Below are 25,895 nucleotides of genomic sequence, written 5' to 3'. Positions count from 1 at the left end.
TTTTTATCTTGCCTGTTTTCAGAAACCTGGCAAGAAACTATATCCAACTGCACTTATTTTCATTTGTGCCTTCAGTGGTTGCAGCTTTGCTTTCCAGCAGGGACTGCTTTACCTCTGTCATATCAAACCTACTTTCCTGGAGTTCTTTTCTCTATCCTGTGGAAATTATGCAGAATCTAGTACAAAATGGGATGGTTTCATTTCAGTGATGACTGGCACCAGTGATGACTGGTGTATATTTTGCTTATGCTATGTGATCTGTTAATGAGAGCCAGTTTATTTCCACATGTGAATCAGTTTGGTGGTTTCAGCCTTAAAGGACCACATGGCACAAAACACATTGTAAAAACACAGAATGGCAGTGAACATGGCAAGGGTGTGTGAAGTAATGAAGGACTTGGTTTAAAAGGCTGGAGTTAGATTATGATATTTGTAACTGAGAGTAATTAGGTTCTCAAATCACATACCCCACTGTGTTCTTCGGTTGCAAAGGTGTTAAGCTTTGAGCTGATTGCTTGTCTGTCTTCGTTGGTTTTTTGAGAAGAAGTGAAAAGTCAGGTTGTTCATAAGCTTCCAGGGACAAAGCTAAGTAGGAACAAGTAGAGGTTCACTTTCAAAACTGTATTTTCCTTCATGTTATTTAAATGCATCTAATCCTTCTAAGCACACATTGTGCAGGCCATAGGATAAATAGAACAGCAGCTACTACTGGAAGCTGATGCATTTATTACTTTCTCCTTAGCCTGAGCTTTATTTTCATAGTAATACCCTATAATGATCTGTTATATTGATGGAAGCCTTCTTTTAAATATTACAGTGTATGGGTAGTGTAATTCACACAAGCATGCATAAAATCCTCTAGAAAAATCTCATACTTCACAAAGCCATATTAGAATTATAACTAGCTGTGTGATATTTTAATGGGGAAAGGAGTACTTTGCAACACACTTTTTGATTCGGCCTGTGTAAATCAAAAATTGGAACAAGCATTTTTTCAGGACCCTTTTAGGGTGTATTTTTGCATAGAAACCACAGGAAAAAGGAATTAGTAAGTGGTCTAAAAATATTTTTACTATGACTCAGGGGAGAGTATTTCCAGCTGTCATGGTTTAAGCACAGCTGGTAACTCAGTACCACGCAGCTGTTCGCTCACTTCCCCCCCTTCTTCCCCCCACTCCCAGAGGAGTGGAGAGGAGAATCAAAAGAATGTAACTCCCATGGGTTGAGATAAGAACAGTCCAGTAACTACGGTATAACACAAAACCACTACTGCTACCACCAATAATAATAATTATAAGGGAAATAACAAGGGAAGAGAATACAACTGCTCACCACCCACTGACCGATATCCAGCCAGACCCGAGCAGGTTTTTGTGTATTTGGAGATTTCAGCATTTTTAAATCATAGGCAAAGAATAGTAATTTGGGACTCTTTGTTAATATTTGCACAAAAATATTAGAAATGTTTTTTCACTAGAACACTATCATTTCTGACCCTAGTGGGGAATGCTTTCTAATCAGACTATTACGCTGTGAATATCTGCGCCTTTTAGTATATCACTGTCCCCATTTTGTACCCAAAATTCCATTGTGCCTTATAGTAGACATAAAATGCTTCAAAAAACTACTGCTGGTTAGGATGACCTGCCCTCAGATCTGGTCCAAACATCTTTTTTTCCCTCTCTGCCACACTTGCTTCTGGATACCATAATTCATGGAGAGGTTACATTTTCACTTAGCTTTTGTACTGCCTCGTATGCATACTCCTCACTGATCATACCCATTGAGCTGCTGATCAGAGTGACACCTTAGATTATTGTGTGTGGTGTTTGTTTTAAAGCCATTTTAGTGCTGATGTTCTAATACTCATGTAACACAATATTCTATGTTACAGAACAGATGGCTTTACTTGTCTCTCATATATTTGATCATAAATAACTGTTATCAAGTATTTCTGTAACGTAACTGATTTTTGAAACTATTTAAGTTTTAGAAAAGTAATTGAACAACTGCCATAGGCTTTAGATATTAAGTAGCATTTTACACATCTGCTTATAATACTTTGAATTCATAGAAGGAATAGATAATGGGATTAATGTTTGATATTATAGAATAAATAGGTAATAAGATTTGTTTGTTACAGGTTTTCTGAATCCTTAAAACAAGTTGTAAAACTATCCCTTTTACAGAAGGAAAAGCCTTTCCCTTTTTAGCAGTTAAAACAGTAAAGTTGAATCTCTGCTAGTATTTTTAAATAGCTAGAAATGAAGAATGAATAAAATGTGTAGTCCACTATTTAAAGAACTGTTTTCATCTGGAATTTAACTGGCAAATCTCTCCTTTTGAAGGTGGTTAACCAGTGAGATATGATAAAACAGTGATTAGCTGATTCATGTCTGCAAAGAAATATGCTTCAAACATATTGGGAATTTTTTTATAGTATCACAGATGGTTTGGGTTGGAAGGAACCTTAAAGTTTATCCTTTTCCAACTCCTGCCATAATCAGGGACACTTTACACTAAATCAGGTTGCTCCAAGCCCTGTCCAGCCTGGCCTTGAATACTGTCAGGGATGGGGCACCCATAGCTTCTCTGGGCAACCTGTGCCAGCACCTCAGCACCCTTTCAGGGAAGAATTTCCTTCAAGTATCTAACCTAAATTAGCAGAAGTCAGATAAAGATATTCTTTGTGTGTTTTAATGGATACTTGACCCTATTACTATACTTTAACAGATTCAGAAGTAGTGCTTGTAGGATGGCTTATAAACTTGTAAACACTACAAGTTCACTTTTTGTTTTTCCAGTTCTCAGTGGCCTCTGTTCTAATGACTGTCCTCGGAAAATAACAGTAAGTTTAACTATACCTTTGCATTACTGTTTAGTTTCAAATAAGTTCATTGGGAAAGTTGCCTAAAAATGGAACTTAGAGGAATCAAAGCTAGTGTTAGCTCCACAGCTCTGCAAAAATATGAAATTCAGTTTTGACTTGAAAATACTGAACCTGCTTCAAATGAACCTACTTTTTCTTCAAGCCTACTTTAAGACAGGGTTTAATTTCTGATATAAAATAGTAAGGATGGTTGATACTATTATTAGCTTAATTACAAAAGTAAAGAGTGGGTTTGAAAAGCAAATCTTAATGACATATGGTGGTGAAAGTTTCATTATCAAGTTCATTGAAACACTATTGCCTCCACTGTAATAGAAGTTCTCTGACAGAAAGTAACATAATGTCCATCATGGCCAAAACCAGCAACTTGGTGCAAATATAATAATTTTTTTAAAACCCACACAAAACTACCAACCAACCACCTGCTTTTCACCTTATTTAACCATCTTTCATAGATATGCATTAACATCATCTTTGCAGTCTCCATACATTTCATTCTAATCATGATTTTTCAGGCTTTGATGCCATCTCTCATCATTATCACTTATCCTGATGGCTTAGAATTTACTATTTTTGGATGCATGGTGTGAAACATGTTATCATCTCTTCTTTTAGTGTTCTTTCTGTAATTCATTTGAAAGATCTTTTCTGAATTTGCTGCTTTAATATCAGCTTCAATTGAGCATTTAAAAAAAAAACAAAACTCTCCCTCATCCCTTGCCTTCCAGACCACAGCAGATGTTTGTTCCCTCTTCTTTTTTTCTTAGGTGTGTTTGTTATAGTTTATCACTCATAATCCACAACTCCCTTTGATTTCTTTTTTCATTTTTTTTATTTATTTTTTCCTTGTAGCTGTACTTTGATATTTAAGTGCATTTTCTCCCTCAAGAGATTTGCTTAAAATAGATATTTGTACTCAATAAGTAATTATTCAGCCGCTTGCATGAAGTAAATAAAAAATGGCTAAATAATAACAAATTTTGAATTTGTATAATATTTTTCAGTACAGAAAGACCATCAGGATAGTGCATTCTCTCATGCAGTATGAAATGAGTTATGCTTTTTCAGAGCATGCAATTATTTCTATGAATTTTTAGTTTTTTTCATTTTAGTTGTAACTTCCAAAGAAACATTAAACCTTTTGCCAGAGGACTGAATAGTATTGCTTTCTTCATGAGAAACTGAGCATTACTTAGCCAACTAATTAGGGTGAAAATGAATTTCCAGATAATGCTCTGACCAAAATGGTTCCAAAATTTTGAAATTATCCATATCAAAAGGAAATCATTAATCTAGAATCATTTTTCTTTGGCTTATGATTTTATTACTATAGCTTTAATATAGCTTTCTCCATTGCTAAAACTTCGCCTATTCTGCTGGGGTTTTTTCTTGTTTTGTTTTATTTTTCTTTCTCCCTGTAGCCTTTCGGTGTTAATCAGCCTGGTCCTTACATCATGTACACTACTGTAGATGCAAATGGATACCTGAAAAATGGGTCAGGTAAGATAGTCTCACAATGAGAATGCACATGGCATGGTCTGTCTGTATATGCATATCAGCAACCTGAAGAGTTGGAAAGAAGTTTACAGAGTGAAATGGGACTGGTTTTGAATTATGTCTTCAGTTTACAAGGCCAAAACTCCCTAACTTCCTCTTCTTTCTTTACCTATTGCATATTTATTAGAAACAGTACAGTTGCATTATATTTTCTTCTGTCTCATGCAACTTGAGTTTGAACAGTTGGCTTTATCTTACCCAATCTGAAAAATCATTGGGTACATCATCAGTTTGTAAAATAGCTCAAGATCCTAATGACTTACTTTTTCTATTGGTTACTTAGTAATTACATACCAAGAAACAACAGTGGCCTCAAATACCTAAATAAAATCTTGTAACCACATGAAAAAGAATCAACATAGTATTTAGTAAACACAAGATGTATTTTTCTGAAGTTGTTCACTATATCTGGCAGGCTAACAGGCATCTATAAAATCATGAGTAACATGAGGAAGATAGAGGGAATGGCTGCATCCTTTCACGTAACACAAGAACTGCAAGGTATCAAAAATCATTAAGGTAACAGGGTCAAAATAAATGGAAAGCAGCAGTGCTACATGCAAATTGTAGCCTAACTAGAGGTTTAATTGCATGAGATGTTGCAGATGCCACAGTTTACAAAAAAAGGACACAAAAAAGAGAAACATTAGGCCATGGTTCAAGCAGTGTCTAATGTTAGAATATCTTAGGGTTTATGCTGCTTTCTGGGGTTTTACTAGTGGTTCCTAGAAGACACAAGTGACTGCTAAGTAGTCTGTTGGTCTAATGCATGACTGGTAAACTTAGGAACATAATGGACTCACTTCTTAAGGAAAAAAATCCCAAACTCTTAAGCCAAAACCTGGTTGGAGTATCCATGTCTGTAAGTTATGCCAGTCTGACTTGAGCTCAGTAATGGCAGTCATCTTCATCTGTCACTCAAGTCTTATTTCTAATTAAACTCAGATTTAATAAAAGATTCCCATAGTTCACTGGGAAAACTATTCCATATAACACTAATTTAAAGAATAGCAATAATTTAGGGAGAAAATTGGTAACATGTTAAGGTCCTAAATCAGTGATAATGCTCTCACGTTGAATACTGTGCTGAGGACTGTTAATTACACCCTAGAAAAAAGAAAGATGTTATGAAACACAAACCTGATATTCTGTGTTACTTCTGTATTTGTACATGCTGAAATATGGGTTTGAAAGCTTGAACACATTAGCCTACATTTTAATCAGACAAATAACTAATGCTAACAGGAAAATGCAGAGTATTTTTCTTAATTATTGCACAAATTAATTTTAATAAACTAATCGTCCTGCTAATTGTATACTCAGCTTCAGCAGTCTGAAGGTTTTCTAAGCTAAATTTAAAAAGAGCTTACACATTTACTTAAGTTCCCATGACAAGATTTCTAGTTACGCTGTGATCCCTTAGAGGATTCAACCCACACCCTTAGGCAGCCGGCTCTGGTGGGTAACAACTGGCATCTCTCCTCATTGCCAGTTACCAAGATGAAGGCTTGCAAGCTTTGTCAGCCAGGTCCTGGTGCAGTCCAATCTTGTTAACACCAGTAAAGGCCTTCACAGAATCCTTCTCCAACCTCAAAAGCCTGGATTCATATGGATGGGAAGCCTACTTCAGTATGCTGCTGTTTTGTTATTTCTAGCCCCTAATACCTATGTTATTGCAGAATACAAAGTACTAAGGAATAACTGCCTAAGTAACAAAAAATATGAGACTTAGCTAAGAGAAGAAACACATTAGTAAAACCGTCAAACTGACTTTTTTCTTATTTAGGAAAGTGCTATAACATGGTTATATATAAAATAAACGAACAAAACAGCAAAACCAAAACAAACAAAAAAAACCTCATAACCTTTGCTTAGACCTGATAATACTAATTTAGATTCATTGTTTGTGCAGTCAGAGAATTTTTTAACTCTTGCTACTTGTAATTAGCACAGTATCAAACTTAGAAATCTGATGTTTTAACTGAATTCATAGAATGAGCTTTAAAAAATCATGTCCAACAGCTAGTAGAATTTCTATTATCAGATTTTTAAAAATATTTAGATTTGGGATATATACAGTTACTGTAGAAGACTGAAATTTAGCATACCTGAATGTTATGTTGTATGCTGCTTTTTAAAATAAATTTGCTTTTTATACATTGGCATCATTTTAATCAGAATATGACAAAACAATGGATTTGTGGGATCTCAAGTGCAGAATACCTATTAAATAACTCACAGCAGTCTAAACTGATTCTGAACCGCACTTTGAGGAAATATAAGTTTAGACCTTTTTGTTTTGTGTATATTTGACCTTTTGGCACTTACTGTTTAAGCAAACTTGTAAAATAATCAATGACAAATTAAAGGTGTTCTTCCAACTACAGACCTCTGTGTCATGAAAGAATGCACAGAGCTTCTGTTTTCCGGTTCTCTCTTCCAAGAACAAAAATGTTTTTATTAACCATTATCTTTAGGGCCTGGGAATATTTTAAAACTAATTCTCATCAACTTATTTGTATTCCTTATATAATATCATGGACAAACCTATGTGTATTTGAAGCTTTTAATTCTATAAAAGAAATAGTGAGATAATCTGATGGTTGATAAACAGAATTTTTTTAAACAGTTAGTCTCTTCTCCAAGAAGTAAGGTGAATAACAACATAGGATTTTTCTAACGAAAATAATGCTTTATATTCCTTTCTCCTGCCTGTGTCAGCTTACACTATTTGTTGTCTTTACCGTTGGTCTTAGCAGGACAGCAGGTGTAGGCTGGACCACTAAAACCAAACTATCCAGTCACCCTAAGTTTTCCTTCTAGACCTGGACTAAAATCAGCCATACTCAAACAAATGTCCACCATCCTTCTGATCTTCCTAATTCTACAGGTCTTTAGTTCTGATATCTTTCATGTATGCAGTATTTGTGCAGAGAGTAAACTACAAAGGCACATATGGCTGTCCTTACCTCATTCACTGTAAGGTTCTCTGATCTGCCAAGCCTTAACTACAGGAAATTTGCATAATTACAAGTTGTTTTTTAAAGCATTGTTATTTTCCCTTCTATTAACACTCCACTATGTTCTTAAAAGATAGCAGAATAATAATTATCACATTCTGTGCTGTTACTTTCATATTGCTCAATTCACTTGTAATCTTACAAGAAATGTTGTCAAATTAGCTACAAGGAATAGTAACTGCCAAAGTGAGCATTAGAATTGAGAAGTACTGGGTCTTATATCTGATGTTAACATGTCCACGGACCTATTCTCTCCAAGAGTAAATTCAATTGCAACAGCTTCTTCAAATATTTAAGGAGTTCTATGCTTGAGATCAGATTAGGGCCAGCTGTAAATCTAGGAAAAGCACGCAAACTCAAGTTTGAAATCATGCTTTCTGCACTCCCCATTCCTTTTGGAGTTGTTATTTTAAGGAGACCCTGCAGTTAAGAATGCTTGTCAACCTGGATTTTCAGCTCTACATGTGCATTTCCAGGCTTTTATTGGCTTCTGTGAAACTTCTAATATTCTGACAGCTATAGAGCTCTATTTGTTAACAGTTGTAACCTTGGCTAAAATGTAGGGTCCCAGTAATTGCGGAATCATAGAATCGACTAGGTTGGAGAAGACCTTTAAGATCAAGTTCAACCATTTCCCCCAGCACTGGCAAGGCCACCACTAAACCGTGTTAATAAGGGCCTCATCTACATGGGTTTTTTTGAAGACTTCCAGGGATGGTGATTTCATCACTGCCCTGAGCAGCCTTTTCCAATGCCTGACCACCCTTTTGGGAAGAAACTGTTCTAATATCTAGTCTAAACCTCCCTTCGTGCAGCTTGAGGCTATTTCCTCTCGTTCTATTACTTGTAAATTGTGAAAAAGACCAACTCCACCTCAGTACAACCTCCTTTTAGGTAGTTGTAGAGAGCAGTAAGGTCTCCACTAAGCCTTTTCTTCTGCAGACTAAAACCCCCCAGTTCCCTCAGCTGTTTCTCATGAGACTTGTGCTCCAGGCCCTTCACCATCTGCATTACCCTTTTCTGGACCCATTCCAGCACTTCAATATCCTTTGTGTTTTCTTTAGAAGGCTGCCTACCTAGTTTATTTTATTACCAATAGCACAGACTGATTTTCTTAGAACTAATGTCCTTGTGGACCCAGAACAGCTTAAATAAGATCAGGTATTTTAAATTTAATATGGAGCAGCTGATAATTTACTGAAATGTCTTCAGAATGTGCACAAGGGCAGTTTCATATTGTAGCACCAGCACAAGACAGGCATTTTAAATTCGTTATTGCAGTGTTGTCTGGTCAAGGGCTGACCAAGTCAAATGATGGGGTAGTCCTGTAGAGACTTCATGCTATGAACATCAGGCTACCTTTAGCCATCATCATCTTTTTACCCTGGTTTTCCTTCTGATACCTCTTTCCTCTCATAACTCATTTTTTTCTGTCTTCCAGCATGCTTTCTTCCTCTCCTGTGTAACATCTGAACCCTCCAATAGCTTCTCTTTCTCTCTGTAGGAATTCCTAGCCTGGAAGCCTGCCTGTTTGCACAGGCAGACAGAAGGGTAAGGCTGGTAGCTGTGCATCACCATAACAGCAGCAGTGCTGCCTGTCCCCTTGGCATGTGGAGAAGCCTGAGGCATGAACACTCGCAGCTTCCTTTTGCCATCTCTGTGTTAAGGCCATGGGGAAGGCTGTTCTTTTGCTCAATGTGTCCGTATCCAGATTTTTTTATGTACCACGTGGCTTGGATGTACCAGATGAACTCCAAGCCTGGCTGGAGCTTCAGGTTAAAGTATTGTTTCACTTTTCCCCTTCAGGTTAGAAAAGGGGAATATCTTCTGTATTTCAGCCTGTGCTACATGCATTCTTAAGTTTCTTAAAGTAAAAATATGCTGATAGATTTTGAAATAGGACCATAGTTGCAGTTTGTATCTACTATATATATTAATCCTGTGGGCCCCAAACCGCAAAACAGTAAAAGTTTAAGGTTTACTCTAAGATCAATATCCATATGTAGGTGTAGTATTATCATAAGAATAGATTAATTGAATGGCTTATATGGATCAAATCATGACTTGTCCAAGCATCTGTTTGACTGAAGCTTTATGGATTAATGATAACCTTTGCAATTGCTACTTCAGAGTTTTTTCATTTTGCTGGTTTTGCTTTGTTTTGTTTTAAGCCTTTCATGGCAGAATGACCTTTCACATGCTGTGAAGTTGTGCCCTCTGGTTTTTTGAAAGCTGCTTACTCTTCCCTGATGCTGCATTGAGTTCTCATACTGTGAAGCTAAGTTGGATTGTGAGATGAACACAAATGTCTAGCAGCTATTATACTAATGAATTTAAAAATAAACACTGCAGTATGCACTAGACAAAAGCAAAATAAGCTTAATTTTAATAGCCATTTGACTATTCAAGATTTATTATGTAGAATTCTGCTATATAGAAAGAAGAATATATTCATGAAACAAGCTGGAATAATTTAATAATTGAATAGCTGGATTTTGTTAAAAGGGGTTTTCTAGTTGCTGTAGGTGGTAATACCTTGCTCGTGTGTTCTGTGTAACTCTTGTTTAGAAAAATTGTGTGATCTGGTAATGTTGCATGCAGTATTATCAAACTTCAACCAATTCAAACTTCAAATTTCAACTAATTTAACAAATTAGACAACTCTAAAGGTGATAACAAGGCAACTGAAGTAAAGCTTTCAAATAAAGGCAAGGAAATCATATTCTCCAAGCTTTCAAGTTTGGAGGAGTTGGCATTTTGTTTTTCCTTCTGAAAGCTGCTTTGTACATTCCTATGCATATTACATTGGTATTTCATTACTATTAGTTATGTTTTCCCTTTCTTTTGCAGTAACTCTCTCTGGCATATTTTCAAATAAATTAAGGAGCTGCCAGCTTCAAAAGATGCGGAAACATATCCGTATGCAATGTAGCACAATACCAATAATCGCTGTAAAGTAAATAGCACTGTAGTGGTGCTGCTTGAGTGAGGCATGTTCACTGTGAAACGTCACCCAGCTCTTGAACTGGCTTCTGCAACTCCAGCTGTTGCAGGCATGTTGGTTACAGCTACACAGCAACTAATGCAACTTCTGCAGGTAGCTTTTTGGTATAATTTTCAGGTTTTCTAGGAAGCATGTATATCTAATCTATAAAAAGCAGTTATTCATGCGTTGACCTCAGTATTAAGGTAAATTATGGTACAGAAGAACTTAGATACAAATCTGAGACTAGTGGCTACAACTCAGATCCTGTGTTTTACACAATGAAGCATTTTTTACCAGAAGAGCTGCCTACATTGTCAACAGGTACAAAGAATGTGTGTGTAAAACAAAGCAACACCTCGCTATATTTTCTAACTCTGATAGATTTGGTTTATTCCACAAATATCTTCAGTTACTACTTTGGTGAACATACTAAATCTTCTGATAAATACATCATTTTGCAAACTAGAGGAAAATATAGCAACTGGGAGAAATCATGACACAATATTTTTATTCACAAAAATACATTTAACTATTCAGTCCTCTAACAAAATGAATTTGTGGGACTTGAAAGCCTAAATAATACTACTGTATTTTGAATTAATCTGAGTGGCTTTAACCGACTACTTAAATGTAAATGATACTTTTTCAAGAAAAGCTTAATTAAAAAAAAAAAAAAAAATAGTGCTTCAGGAGACCACAAGTTTGTAATCAGTTTCCATTAGTTCAACTCTGTGTAATGATTTTGTATGTTCTGCTCTATTATTCCACAACATTAGCTTATTTAAACTGACTGAACAGTATCAGTATTGTGAATCTGTTTGTTGGTTCAACTAGACTGATCATAAATCCCATAACACACATTATCAGTTCTGTTTAAAGAAACAATAGAAAGCATTGTTCCTACATGGAAATACAATCACTTTCCCTTCATAAAGGTAAACTGCCTTCATTTATGGACTTATGCTACCTGAAATAAACTGCTGACATTGCAGTTTAACCCAGGGCTGAATGGGCTACTCTTAAACTTTCAGCAAGCTTACATCAATGTAATAGAAATAGAAGGGTCATGCTTTAATTCAGATATAATGAACAAGTACAGTATGTACTATAGACAGCACATAGTTCTATTTCTTAGTCAAGACTTTCAAAAAGTTAATGATGTGTACTGCTTCAAGTTTTATATGCCAGACTTCAAAAGTAAGGAGATGATTGATTCAGAGGTGTTCAGAATGATTCCTGAATATCAAACTCTGTAAAATTCTGTGAGGTTTGGCTGCCCAGTGTCATTAGCTATTTCTCAAAAATTTGGTCTCTGACAGGCTGAAACCACTGAAAACTATGTCTTAAACTGTTGAGGTTCTTTATTCTGCCTAAGGTTTTTTAAACAGTAAACTTAGTGACTTATGATTTAAAGCAAAAATAAAAATGAAACCTGTGTCATAGACAAGTAACATTGAATACCAGGTTTGAAGGGACCTCAACGATCGTTTGGTCCAACTGTTAACCGTTAGTGTATAACTAATCGTAGAATCCCAGACTGGTTTGGGTTGAAGGGACTTTAAAGCTCATCCGGTTCCAACCCCTGCTATGGGCAGGGACACCTTCCACTAGAGCAGGTTGCAGCAAGCCCTGTCCAACTTGGCCTTGAACACTGCCAGGGATGGGGCAGCCACAGCTTCTCTGGACACCCTGTGCCAGCACCTCAGCACCCTCACAGGGAAGAGCTTCTGCCTAAGAGCTCAACTCAGTCTCCCCTCTGGCAGGTTAAAGCCATTTCCCCCTTGGTCTGTCCCTACAGGCCCTTGTCCAAAGCCCCCCTCCAGGTTTCCTGTAGCCCCTTTTAAGCACTGGGAGCTGCTCTAAGGTCTCCCCTTCAGGAGCCTTCTCTTCTCCAGGCTGAACAAGCCCGGCTCTCTCTGCCTGGCTCCAGAGCAGAGCTGCTCCAGCCCTCATTCACGTTCCAAGTTAAAGTTTAGCACCCTCCCTGCCTGCAGAGCTCAGTGCAGGTACCATACCCAGTACCATAGCCCAAGATACCTGGGTGCTTCCCAATAACTTTTTGAAATGAGAAGCATAATGCAGAAGACATAGTGTTAAAATAGTCTTAAAAGTAGTGTTAAAAGGTAGTATGTATAGCATGGACAGGAGAAGGCTTTTTAATTCCAGTTCTACTAATGAAGCAAAACAAACGAGCAACAGCCAGTTTCTCCATCTTGCTTGCATAGACTTCCAAAAGCTTAAAGAACAATCTTAGTATAAGAAATAAATCCCATCTTCCTTCTTGAAGATGGAATGGTATTTTCAAATCTTCTTAGATCAAGCATAAAACTCTTCACAATAGTTTTACAACAGGGCAAATTGCTAGAGTTGCTATTTCAATTAAAATTGAAATAGTTGCATAAGTAAATTAATTACCAGTGACTGAGAACTTCAAATATCACAACTGATGACAGTACTCTCTGTAATGTCTCCTTTTATTTTTAATTTTGTTCTGGGTTTTTATGTTTCTCAGATGAACATTTGTCATTCTTAGTTACTTGTTTGCAATTCCAAGTGGAACATTTGAGTAGCCCTCAGACAGAATTTATGATTGATATACAGGGAGTAAAGCAAGAAATAGTCCCAGAGATCTCATATTTGTAACCAGCCTTAAAGTAAACTAGAATGTTCTATACACTAACATCTCCCAACTGTAAAAGCAAATAAAAAAGATACATGCACATTTTCTGTCTGTGATGTAGCAGAAAACATTCTCTCTGACTTTTGCAAATGATCTATTTACATTCTGAAGCACATGATTTCATTATCCTTATCTTTGTAGATAACTACTAACAGAAGAAGCAGTGTTAGTAGCCATAAAATTATTCAATGCTTTTAAGAATTCTAGCTGCACTGTCTGACTTCTCTAAGGCTGATTGCACACAGTGTATTACACTTTCTTTTGTTTCATTTAATTTAGTTGAAATTTATACGTTTCATTTGTTATGATGAAAGAAAAAGGAAGATCTCACTTGCAGTCTTCTCATAATGCTAAATATTTCACTCGAAAGTCCTTCTGAAAGCTTTTCAGTGTTAAATGTTACAGCAGTACCTTGTTCTTTTGGGAGAAGTTCTTCAGAACGCAGCAAAAGTGAAAGCATGATCTTACCTTGTTTGGTTGTATAACCAAGTTGTGTAATAAACGTACCTTTGCTCCTTGCCAATTTTATACTGATAACCAGTGCGTTCAAATATTACATATCATCTAAAATTTGAGTAATTCTCAAATTAAGAGTTGGAAATTGAGACCTGAAGATTAAGCAGTTTAGCCACAGTCGTATAAGGAAAGTCAGTCAAAAAGTGGGGACAGACTCAAGACCTATACTGTTATCTCATCTTACTGGACAAAATACCTTTTTTTGGAGAGAAAGTTTCTGAGTTAATGCTTTCTGGCACAGAGTCCATAATCTAGGAATTCACCTAGCAACATACGCAGTACACCTTGACCCGACAACAGAGGACTGAAAAGACAAATCCTATTTAATTATTTCCACATTTTCTTGCTTTTTATATGGTTCTGCATGGGGAAAAAGTAAATCTAAAATATGCCTAATCTTTCAGAAGACTGTACTATTTCTTTCTGCTAAAAGCATTTTAGCTTAATAAAAAGGTAACTGTATCAGGCTGATTTTTCAGATCTTGTCTTTCAGCCCTGGAAGAAAGTGTGGCGAGGTAGTAAGGAATTGTCTGTAAATCAGTTATAAATTCATAGAGTCATTGAACAGTTAGGGTTGGAAAGGACGTTAAGATCATCTAGTTCCAACCCCTCTGCTATGGCCAGGGACACCTTGCACTAAACCATGTTACCCAAGGCTCTGTCCAACCTGGCCTTGAACACTGCCAGGGTTGGAGCATTCACAACTTCCTTGGGCAACCCATTCCAGTGCCTCACCACCCTCACAGTAAAGAATTTCCTCCTTATATCCAATTTAAGCTTCCCCTGTTTAAGTTTGAACCTGTTACCCCTTGTTCTGACACTGCAGTCCCTGATGAAGAGTCCCTCCAGCATCCTTATAGGCCCCTTTCAGATACTAGAAGACTGCTATGAGGTCTCCACACAGCCTTCTCTTTTCCAGGCTGAACAGCCCTGACTTTCTCAGCCTGTCTTCATAAGGAGGTGCTTGTGAATTTGTGTTCTTTAATTCACATTTTATTATGTTCTGTCACTTAACTTACACTTTCCAATTTGACGCATAATGTTAGGTGTCAAAGCAGAGATAAATCTCAATCCTTTAAAAATACAGACTACATCATACCTCTGTGAGAAGCTGTTTCTGCTTATCACATAAACCTGCTTGTGGTTGTCAAGTGTCCTTCACACTCATTTCTGTTAACCTGGTGAAAGGCTAAATTCATTGTGGTGCTTATGAGGTGCTGATATTTTTCCTGCTTCCTAAAATCCAAATTAATTCCTAAGAAGCTTTCTAGACAATGAACAAAGAATCATCATAGGATCTGAATCAGTTTGTCAGAAACTAGAAGATTACAAATTTTTTTGTTTAAATGGACAAATCAGATACCTTGGAAATGGGATGTTAGCAAACCTGTTGATAGCTGCAACACTATCTGTTGCAGCTGTCTGTTTCCCTGCTGCCTTTTCAGGAAACACAGAGTGTTACTTTTCCCCTAGAGTCTCTATTTTAATTAGTTATAATTACATGCTCTTACTAGGGCCTGCCTTACAACCACTGTAATCCTGCTTTCATTGAATCAATTTATTGTGTAAGAATTGGTTCATACAAATTTACTCAGCTTATTTTGTGACACAAGAAAAATCAGTAGTTACTGATTAAAACCAAGAATAAAGTGAACTTCCACATACTGAGTATGAGGTTGTAAATCAATAGGGCAAAAGACTTGGCACTATTTCAAATAAAAACAAGTGCAGAAATCTGATTTCTTCTCAACCTGTGAAAAATAGTTGTCCTGCATTCAGCAGTAGCAGTCTTATTTCTCCTTCTTAGTAGCTGGTGCAGTGCTGTGGTTTTTACTTTCAGCCTCGGAACAATGCTTATAACACCAATGCTTTTAGTTGTTGCTAAGTAATGCTTACTCTGAGCAAGTACTTTCTGAGTCTTATGCTCAGCCAGGGAGGAGGGGAAGCTGAGAGGAAACAGAGACAGGACACCTGACCCAAAATAGCCAAAGGGGTATTCCATACCATAGCATGTCATGCCCCGTATGTAAGCTGGAGGCAGTTACCCCCCAAAGAACTGTGTGGTTTAAGCCTAGCTGGTAACTCAGAACCATGCAGCCACTCGCTCACTCTGCCCCCCTTTCCTCTCCCTGCTCCCAGAGGGATGGGGAGGAGAATCAAAAGAATGTAACTCCCATGGGTTGGGATAAGAACAGTCCAGTAACTATGGTATAACACAAAACCACTACTGCTACCACCAATAATAATAATGATAAGGGAGATAACAAGGGAAGAGAATACAACTGCTTACCACCCGCCGACCGATACCCAGCCGTACCCAAGCAGCGATCTGGCCCTTCGAGGTAACTGCCCTCAGTTTACATACTGGGCATGATATGCTGTGGTATGGAATATCCTTTTTCTTAGTTTGGATCAGGTGTCTTGTCTCTGCTTCCTCCCAGCTTCCCCTCCTCCCTGGCTGAGCATGAGACTCAAAAAGTCCTTGCTCAGAGTAAACATTACTTGGCAACAATGAAAAACATTGGTGTTATCAGTGTTGTTCCCAGGCTGAAAGTCTAAAACACAGCACTGCACCAGCTACTAAGAAGGAGAAAAGTGACTGCTACTGCTGACCCCAGGACAGTAGTCTAGATTCAGTTTAACATGGAAATGTTGCTCAAAAGAATCATCTTACCTAGAAACCTAAAACATTCAAGCTGTTCTCCAAGTGAGTGGCCACAAGAAGTTTTGGAAATGTGGGACTGAACCTTTAAGAATTAAACAATCATGCAGTTGATTAACGTTTTTAAATTTTTTTCATGACTGACTCTGAATGTATACATGTAGAAAGTTAATGGTTTCAGGGTTGCTCTTTTTTTTTTTTCCCCACAAAATGCCTATTTGGACTTCTTTTCTAATTTTATTTCAGCTGGACAGCTTAGCCAATCAGCGCATTATGCTCTACAGCTTCCATACAACGTACTAGGCTTGGGACGTAGTGCTAATTTCCTTGACCATTTGTATGTTGGCATTCCTCGTCCTTTAGGAGAAAAGGTCAGTTGAGATTTAATGATTGTCAATACTACAATTGTCAATGTATATGGTGTTACCTTTCTTGATAGACTTTAGATGGAAATACTGCTAGGGACTTTTTTTCCTGTTTTCCTTTTTTATTTTCCCTCCAGAAGCAAGGATATTCATAGAATCATAGAAGAGTTAGGGTTGGAAAGAACCTTAAAGATCATCTAGTTCCAACCCCTCTGCCACAGACAGGAGCACCTCACAACAGACCATGCTGCCCAAGGCTCTGTCCAGCCTAGCCTTGAACATTACCAGCAATAGAGCATTCACCACTTCTTTGGGCAACCTGTGCCAGTGCCTCACCACCCTCACAGTAAAGACCTTCTTCCTTGTATCTAACCTGAACTTCCCCTGTTTTAAGTTTGAACCCATTAACCCTTGTCCTAGCACTGAAGTCCCTGATGAAGAGTCCTTCCTCAGCATCTGTATAGCCCCCCTTCAGATACTGGAAGGCTGCTATGAGGTCTCCATGCAGCTTCTTTTCTCCAGGCTGAAAAGCCCCAGATTTCTTAGCTGGTCTTTGTATGGGAGGTGCTCCAGCCCCCTTATCGACATCATGGCCCTGCTCTGGACTTGCTTTAACAGCTCCATGTCCTTATTATGTTGAGGACAGCAGAACTGCACACATTACTCCAAGTGGAGTCTCACGAGAGCATTGTAGAGGGGCAGGATCACCTCCTTCGACCTGCTAGTCACACTTGGTGCAGCCCAGCACATGGTTTCTGAGCTGCAAGTGCACACTGAAGCCAGCTCATGTTCAGTTTCTCATGGACCAACACCCCAAGTCCTTCTCCACAGGGCTGCTCTAAGTCTCTTCTCTGCCCATCCTGTAGCTGTGCCCAGGAATTCCCTGACCCAGATGCAGGAGCTTGCACTTCGGTTTGTTGCACTTCATGAGTTTGGCACTGGTTACCTCTCAGACATCTCAAGGTCCCCATTGCTCCCATCCGTTCCCTCCAGCTTAGTGTTGTTGCCAAACTTGCTCAGGGTATACTCAATCCCATGTCACTGACAAAGATGTTGAAGGGAATGGGTCCCAAAATGGACCCCTGAGTGACACCACCTGTTACCAGTCTCCACGTGGACACTGCGCTGTTTACCACAATTCCTTGTGTGCAGCCATCCAGCCAATTCTTTATCCACAGACTGGTCCATCCACATCAAATTTATGTCCCTCTAGTTTAGAGACAAGGATGTTGTGCGGGACAGTGTCAAACACTTTGCAGAAGTCCAGGTAGATGACGTCAGCTGCTCTGCCCTTATCCATCAGTTCCATAGCCCCATCATAGAAAGCCATCATAGAATCATAGAATAGTTAGAGTTGGAAAGGACCTTAAGATCATCTAGTTCCAACCCCTTTGCTATGGGCAGGGACACCTCACGTTAAACCATGTCACCCAAGGCTCTGTCCAGCCTGTCCTTGAATACTGCCAGGGTTGGAGCATTCACAACTTCCTTGGGCAACCCATTCCAGTGCCTCACCACCCTCGCAGTAAAGAACTTCTTCCTTATATCTAATCTAAACTTCCCCTGTTTAAGTTCGAACCTGTTACCCCTTGTTCTGACACTACAGTCCCCGATGAAGAGTTCCTCCCCAGCATCCTTATTGGCCCCTTTCAGATACTGAAAGGCTGATATGAGGTTTCCACGCAGCCTTCTCTTCTCCAGGCTGAATAGCCCCAACTTGCTTAGCTGGTCTTTGTATGGGAGATGCTCCAGCCTCCTGACCATCCTTGTGGCCCTCCTCTGGACTTGTTCCAACAGTTCCATATCCTTTTTGTGTTGAGAACACCAGAACTGTACACAGTACATCAAAAGTAGTAGTTTGCATACAGAAAAAAAGCTAGAAAAAAACTTGTGTGCCTGGTTCTTATAAAGCATATAAACTTCAAAGCTAACACTAAGACCAAAAGATGACTGAATTTGTTTGTAAATGTTAGTACAGGTATATAGTGCTTGCTTATTTGGCAAATGTGTATTAGATCTGAAGATCCAGTTATTGTGGTCAGCTGTAAAACTTTCCTGGGGTTGACCTGGCCAGCCTGTAAACTCACATAATCCTCTCTACCTCAGTTATAAAACCAGGATCAGTATGGTGGGAGGTAATCTTCAGATGAAACATAAAAGTAGGGTCCTAGTAATTTTCAGTCTTTAAAGATCTGATGGTACAACTTTAAAAAGCAAGGTATTCAAATCAGCATCCTGGCCAAATTCTGATTTGGATAATTGCTTTGCCTGCCTCCTTTTTAGAACTGGTTCTTTTCAGCTTTCCCTATTACGTTGTTGCTTTGTACTTTATTTTACTTTGTTTTTTTTAAGCACTTTGGAGTTTTCAGAATAAAAGGCTTATACAAACATAAGGGAATAATCACTTATATTTAAAATAAAAAGATGAAAAACAACTGGATTGGGTTTTTTTGTGTGTGTGTTTTCCTTGTCATATTTAACCCTATCCCACAACTAAGTACCACACAGCTGCTTGCTCATTCCCCCCACTGCTGGAATGGGGAGGTGAACCAGGAAAAGAGAAAACCCGTGGGTTGAGATAAGAACAGCCCAATAATTGAAATAAAGTAAAATATTATTATAATAAAAGTAATGAAAGGGAAATGACAGAGAGGAATAACACTTCAGAAAGACAAGTGATGCACAGTACAGTTGCCCACCACTCTCTGACCAATGCCCAGCCCAGCCCAGGCAGTGATTAGTCCCTTCCTTATTCCTCCAGCTCTATATGGTGAGAATGACAGGACATGGTGTGGAACATCCCTTGGGTCTGTGAGGGCCAGCCATCCTGGCTGGGTAACCCCAACTCCAGCCTCCTCGCTGGCTGGTAAGAGGCAGAAAAGGCCATGGCTTTGTGAGCACTGCTCAGTGGTCAACAAACCACCACTAGATTGTCAGTGCTGTTTTAGCACAAATCCAAAACACAGTCCATACCACCAGCTATGAGCAAAACTAGCTCAATCCCAGCCAAAGCCAGCACTCTCCTTTTGTATGTCTCAACAGAGAATTTCTTTGCTTTTAAGTATATTGTTTCGTTATGAATTGACATAGCCTTTGTTTTTCTTTCAGTCTCCAAGAAAACAAGAATGGACGGCTATCATACCAAACTCCCAGCTTATAGTTATTCCCTACCCTCATAATGTTCCTCGAAGGTAACTTCATCATTTTGTTTTGCACTTCAAAAAATCACATTAATACAGAGTTTACTTCAGGCACTATGTGTAGTATGTTTAAAACCAGTCACTTTTAGAGCAAGGAAATTTAAGAACAGTGGTGGCGATCAGTTCTGTGGATGTAGTTTCCTCAGTGGCTAGGCAGAATACTTCTCAGGTATTTACACAGCTGCTTAGGTAGTGCCCATAAGAGATCAGAATATTACCAGCTCAACTCCTGTAAAAGTAACATATTTGCAGAATTTACCAACATTCTTTTGACAAATTGCAAGTGTGGTAATGATCTAAGCAAGCACTTCTGTTTCACCAAACGTGCAGTTTCTGTCTGGTTGCATATAAAACATTCAGTTCAGCCATTCTGAATGCAGTATTTGTTGCCACAGGCATTAATACTTTTCTTTAAGAAAAAGTGAATGGGTCAGTAACACAAGAGCATAAACACAGAATTCACTTTGCAATTAAAATGTTTATCCCAGAAAGAGAGCATGTTTCTGTCTTTTCCATTAGTCAGATATTCCAGCTGCTTTTTGCCATTTGACGTTTTACTGAGTTCAGTTGCATTTATCATGCAGAAATGATTCTGACATCTGTTTCAGCAGTTAATTTTACTATAGGACAGATAACAGTTGAGAAGTGATATGCTGCTTAAGTTGCTAATTAAGAACGACAGGAATAGCATCTGCCAGATGAAGAAAATCTAGTTACAGTCTTGAGGTATTTAAGGGTATGCGTTATGCAAAATATTTCCTGTCATTTTATCCTTAAATTATTTTTGCTTTCCTATAAAGTTTACGGACACTGGAAAAGCAGAGGAGAGAATCCCAAGAAGAAATCAGATTTCATAATAAACCTTTACAAATTTATAGTTTCTTTGACACGGATACATGGCCTCCTGCTGACAGCTTTCCCATGACAGGAAGCCTATAGTACAGAAGGGGTGTTAGATGAGCCGTAGGACCCCACAACATTCAAGGGATGGCTTCCAGAAGCCCTTCAAGTGCTTAGGTTTTTTGCTTTCCAGCATTCTCCTGCCATAATCAACTGGTTATTTTGCCTACAACTGCCATTGTCTCTGGTAAACTCAGACTGAGCAATGCCCAACCAGCTGAGCTCTGTAGCCTGTCCAAGAGGAGCTTCTTGTCTGCAGAAAACAATAGATCTTACAGGCTTACTTCACCCTGCTGCTCCCTCTCCCCGAGCCCCAGGCAGTTTTGTGGGAGATTTTGCTGCATCTTTTACTTTGTCCTGGGCAGGGGAAGGAGATAATCTCCTAATGAGAAAAAAAAAAAGTCAGTCCCTGAGGATATCCATAGGTTTCCTGGAAAGTTAAACAGAAACCGAATTTAGACATAGCATTATCTGTAAATAATTATATTAAGCCATATATTTTCAAGTAAAAAAAAAACATTAAGCTTCAGTCTTTTAAGTATAACCCCTAGTTCCCATAGCCCAAGTTGTTATCTGTCTTACACTAGGAATGGGTTGCCCAGGGAAGTTGTGAATGCTCCATCCCTGGTGGTGTTCAAGGCCAGGTCGGACAGAGCCTTGGGTGACATGGTTTAGTGCGAGGGGTCCCTGCCCATAGCAGAGGGGTTGGAACTTGATGATCTTAAGGTCCTTTCCAACCCTAACTATTCTATGATCTTTTTAAGTTAACTCTGTTTTCTGCTTCCTGGCGAAGGGTATTAATGTTTCCTTGGATTTTCTTCTCCCATATAGCTGGAGTGCCAAGCTGTATCTGACCCCAAGTAACATTGTGCTGCTAACAGCTATAGCCTTAATTGGTGTCTGTGTTTTCATCCTGGCTATAATTGGCATATTACACTGGCAAGAAAAGGTAAGCTTAATTAGCTAGATTCTTTTCTGTATTTTCTGTACTATTTAACACTTCCTAAAATTTTACAGTCTTGTATGTTGGTTTTTTGCATATTTTTCTACAGTATAGTTTCTGACACAGACTGCATTAACTCCCTAAAAGTGTTTACTTATTGAGTCAGAATTTACTGCAAGCTTTAAAACTGGCATTGTTTTTATTTAAGCTCTAAGACACTTAAAAAGGGGAGTGAAGACAACATGGATGAATTTTTGCCATTAAGGTATTATTCCCAAGTAAATGATACATTTTTGTTTCATATCTAAGCTTTCTATTATGCAGAGTTTTAAGGGGTGCTGTTTTGGAAAATGGAAAATGAAATCGGTTTACCTACCTTGAGTTCTGCTAGTAATATAAAAATAAGGAAAATGTCTCTTTTTCTGTATCTGTCTTTGCTGATTGTACTGACATCATCATTCAAAACTATATACGAATTCAATCATGTAATACTGGCTGCTTTCCTCTGTGTGTCTGAATTATACATGCAGTGGATAAAAATCTATTGATTTGAAGAAGCATTTTGAATGGGCCTTTCATTTCACAAAAGAAATGCGTTCCCATTTTTCTTGACTATGCTCAGTTCTCCATCATATCCAACTGGCAAAATTGCCAATAAATGCTACTGTGTACCTAAGCCATAATCTTAACTGTCAAATAAAATTACTGCACAATTTGACATGGTAGAATTGTTTGTTATTTTGTGCTTGTGGAAATAAAATGACCTTGTTAAACATTCACATAGGCTTTGCACATTTAAATGTTGTCTGTCAGTCTTCACTCTTCAAAGTATTAAATACAGTCTCCAAATAATAGAAAAGCTGGAATAAAATACACAAAGTGAAGCAAAATTTCACTGACTGTCCTTAGCATGTCCTACTGTATCAAGGAAGCATTGCTGATAGCTAGGACTATATACAGGCTGGGTTTAACTCTGTTTCTAGCAAATCTTAAGCAACAAGAATAGCAGAAAAAATACTTGGACTTTGAGCTGGGGAAGGATTAACTATATATAATGCCATCTGGAGAAATGGAAATTCAGTGTCAGTGTTTAAAACAATTCTTCACATAATAGTTCATGTATTGTGATATAAAGAAGCACTTGGCCCAGAGTGCTTTCTGAGCCATTTTAAATCCCATTAGGTGTATGTGAATGAAATGGTGTATTAGTTGTATTATAAACACATTTCCAACAGCTGCATCTTGGTCAAAGTAGGCATAAATATTTGGATAAATTGTGTGTATTTTCAGACTACCATATAAACATTTGTTAATTCCTGTAATTTTCCAGTGCCTTCCTACTGATTTTAACCTTCCCAATTTTTAGAAGGAATGGTTGAGGTACAGAACAAATAAGGCTCTTAACCAAGGCTGTATTGTGTATCACTGACATAACTGGGAGTTAAACTCCAAAATTCCATGTTCATGATCTTGTTCATGGTTTACTGCCTCTTTCGCTAGTCTTATAAAAATACTGTTCTGCATAAATGCTTATTTCCTTTACAGGTCTCTAGAGTACCTGTAGCAAAGAAAGGAAGGGGACATATACTGGCTGTTGCAATGTCTTCTTTTTCCCCAGAGGTTATATCTGTCTGTAAGATGCAGTGTTTTATTCAGCAGTTAAAATAAAACATGTACTTTGGCCTCTGCAGATAAGTGATAATAGGAGCCCTTTGTCTACAATAGTTGTTACAAATTCATCTGCCAGCCAAGTATTGTATGGTTTAAATAACTGTAGGACTTCAGGGTAGTATGTCACTCTGTCATTCCTTAGAAATTTGATACCTTAGTTTTGATACATGAAATGAAAGAGAAATTGAGGAAGAATTTAAACCGTTATTCATCTTACAGCAAATCTAGTCTGCTACATTAGCTAAGGACCTTGATACTCCTGTGTTCTCATTCTTTATAACTGGCTTTGTGGCCTTGATGGTAGTCATGTGAACACTGCTCATGGATGATAACACTGCTAGAGAAGTTTTGATGGATTCCTCAGAGTATTGGTTACTGTCAAATCTGAATTAGTAATTTTTCAGGAAGCATACAAAAAATTGAGTGAAAATTGCCTTCTAAGTGAGACTACAAAATTTTGTCAAATGTGACAAGCATTTCAATGTAGGAAACAGCATGGCACTCCCTTCTTCACACTCCATTTTTGACATTCAGAATACTACTGACATGGATAATCCCTTCCAAAAAGCCAGACCGATACATCTTAAACTTCACTGACAGCTGCTGCTGCCACAACATGCAGTAAAATCCATAGTTAATCCAGTGGAGTTGCTACCATACATAAACATTGTGTGATAAATAAATCTTTGGCCTTGTGCCAAAGCAGATGACAAACTCCCATGGCAGAACACATGCACTGATTTCTACAAAAATTGTCATGTATATTTATCCATTGAGATACAAATCTGAATTCCCTTTGCAACAGCATACTGTAAGAGCTTTTCATTTTACTCATTAAAAAAAAGTTGGGATTAAGCAAGCAAAAAAACACTTAAATCCGTTTTGCTAAATTCTCTTATGCTAGGATTTACACATACCGTCAGTCATTACAAAAACACTGTTTTCTAGAAAAGTTCACATTCTGTGTTCAGAATATCCTTTAAAAAGTACTTTCAGACTCTAGTACTGCTTTAGAACACAAGAGGAGGCTTGTGGGAAAGGACATGTTTTTCTGCATTACCTGGATCATAAGTACAATTTAAATATGCTGCTTTTTCCAGGCACCATCCAAACTGCTCTTTCAGCAGATCACTGTGTGCTCTGCATAAATAAGCATGGAAATGCATCCTACAAACAAAACCACAAAAAGTTTTTAGCCTACTTGGTGCTGTTAATTGTTGGTTGAACTGCCATCTTTGTAGAAATTTGTATTTGATGGAATTGTTAAAAAGAATCTCATTAGAAGTGTAACATCTACATGATGACATCTACATGATGATTCACATACACAGATGACATTATTCCAGAGTAACTTCATCTCATATTTATAATGCATACTAAATAAATAAATAAATACATAATAGGAAACATTCTTCGTTTTTGAAATGCCACTTTTAAAAAAGCAGTATTACAAATAATAGAAAATAATGGTACATAAATACTAAAACCGCTGAGCATTGACAGCAGAAGCCAATTTTGAGTAGATTGTTGCTATTTCAAACTGACATCATTTAAAAGCTAATTATTGAGGGTTTTACTGAGCATTTTGCCTTTTGCTAACAGTGACATGGTAAAAATCAACCATTCTCTGACATTTGACAGCTCATTTCTGTAACACTATTGCTCTAGATCCCACAAAGTGGTTTTTTTATTGTTATTTTTCAGAAAGCAGATGACAGAGAGAAGCGACAGGAGGCTCATCGGTTCCATTTTGATGCTATGTAACATGCCTTAGTATTTATGAAGGAGCTGCTACTCATTTGCTTAATTGAAATACTAAATTCTGGTTTGTAAAATAATTACTGTGCAAATACTGCTGGTATGCTATTTGTAAATGTTGCATTATTTGGTATTTATTTGGAAAGTATTAAAATCAGACCTGAATGTCTCACGAGGCTTTTCAGTTAACAGACTGTATATAATAGCATTTCATCTTTATTTAACAGAACTATGATTTTATTTTTCTTAGTAAAGGGATCAGATTGCATGTATCATTATTTATGTACCACCCGTTCTTTAGTAGTATTTGATAGAAAGAAATCTGTCTAAATAAAGTTTAGTGTTTCAGTGAGCAGAATACGTTGTATCACCTGAATTGGTCTTGTCATTTACACATTCCTGGAAAGTAACATGCATTTCTGAAAATTAAGCTTGGGCAATTTATCGGATGACTTTATCATTAATTATTTTGATTGTAGTCTTAATGGTGCTCAACCTAAAGTATTCTGTATTTTTTTTGTTTAAATCCATATGTACAGTAGTTAAAGAATTTAGCTGTTGGAGAACTTAAAAAAGCTGCAATGTTAATGCTGATTCAGTGGCTCATCATGGGACAGATGTAGTACTTGTGTGTGTTAGTTCCAGAGAGAAAACAATGCATTCAGAAATTAAAACCATAAAAATGTATCAGCTTTATATAAACTGCTTTTATAATTAAACTATAACCACATTTATTTTAGAAAAGCC

The 25,895-nt window shown here is 37.7% G+C and overlaps 1 protein-coding gene across 2 annotated transcripts in view; it reads left to right on the top strand.

Moving 5' to 3' along the window:
• Window positions 1–25,895, top strand: part of ITFG1 (integrin alpha FG-GAP repeat containing 1) — an 83,880-nt gene extending 57,985 nt beyond the window's left edge. The window contains exons 13-18 of one of the 2 annotated variants that reach the window (XM_062626045.1): window positions 2,805–2,848; window positions 4,312–4,390; window positions 16,558–16,682; window positions 19,785–19,867; window positions 21,608–21,725; window positions 25,095–25,895. In XM_062626045.1, coding sequence (XP_062482029.1) covers window positions 2,805–2,848; window positions 4,312–4,390; window positions 16,558–16,682; window positions 19,785–19,867; window positions 21,608–21,725; window positions 25,095–25,154 — 509 coding nt within the window. In that variant the 3' untranslated portion in view covers window positions 25,155–25,895. The remainder of the gene's footprint in view (window positions 1–2,804; window positions 2,849–4,311; window positions 4,391–16,557; window positions 16,683–19,784; window positions 19,868–21,607; window positions 21,726–25,094) is intronic. The other variant, XM_062626046.1, reaches the window with a different exon arrangement.

The sequence above is a fragment of the Pezoporus occidentalis genome, unplaced genomic scaffold (assembly GCF_034315485.1).
Source record: "Pezoporus occidentalis ecotype Australia unplaced genomic scaffold, CSIRO_AGI_Poc_V1 ctg287, whole genome shotgun sequence".
NCBI lineage: Eukaryota > Metazoa > Chordata > Aves > Psittaciformes > Psittacidae > Pezoporus > Pezoporus occidentalis.
Note: the sequence above shows the minus strand (reverse complement) of the source record. Positions and strands in the feature narration are given on the sequence as shown.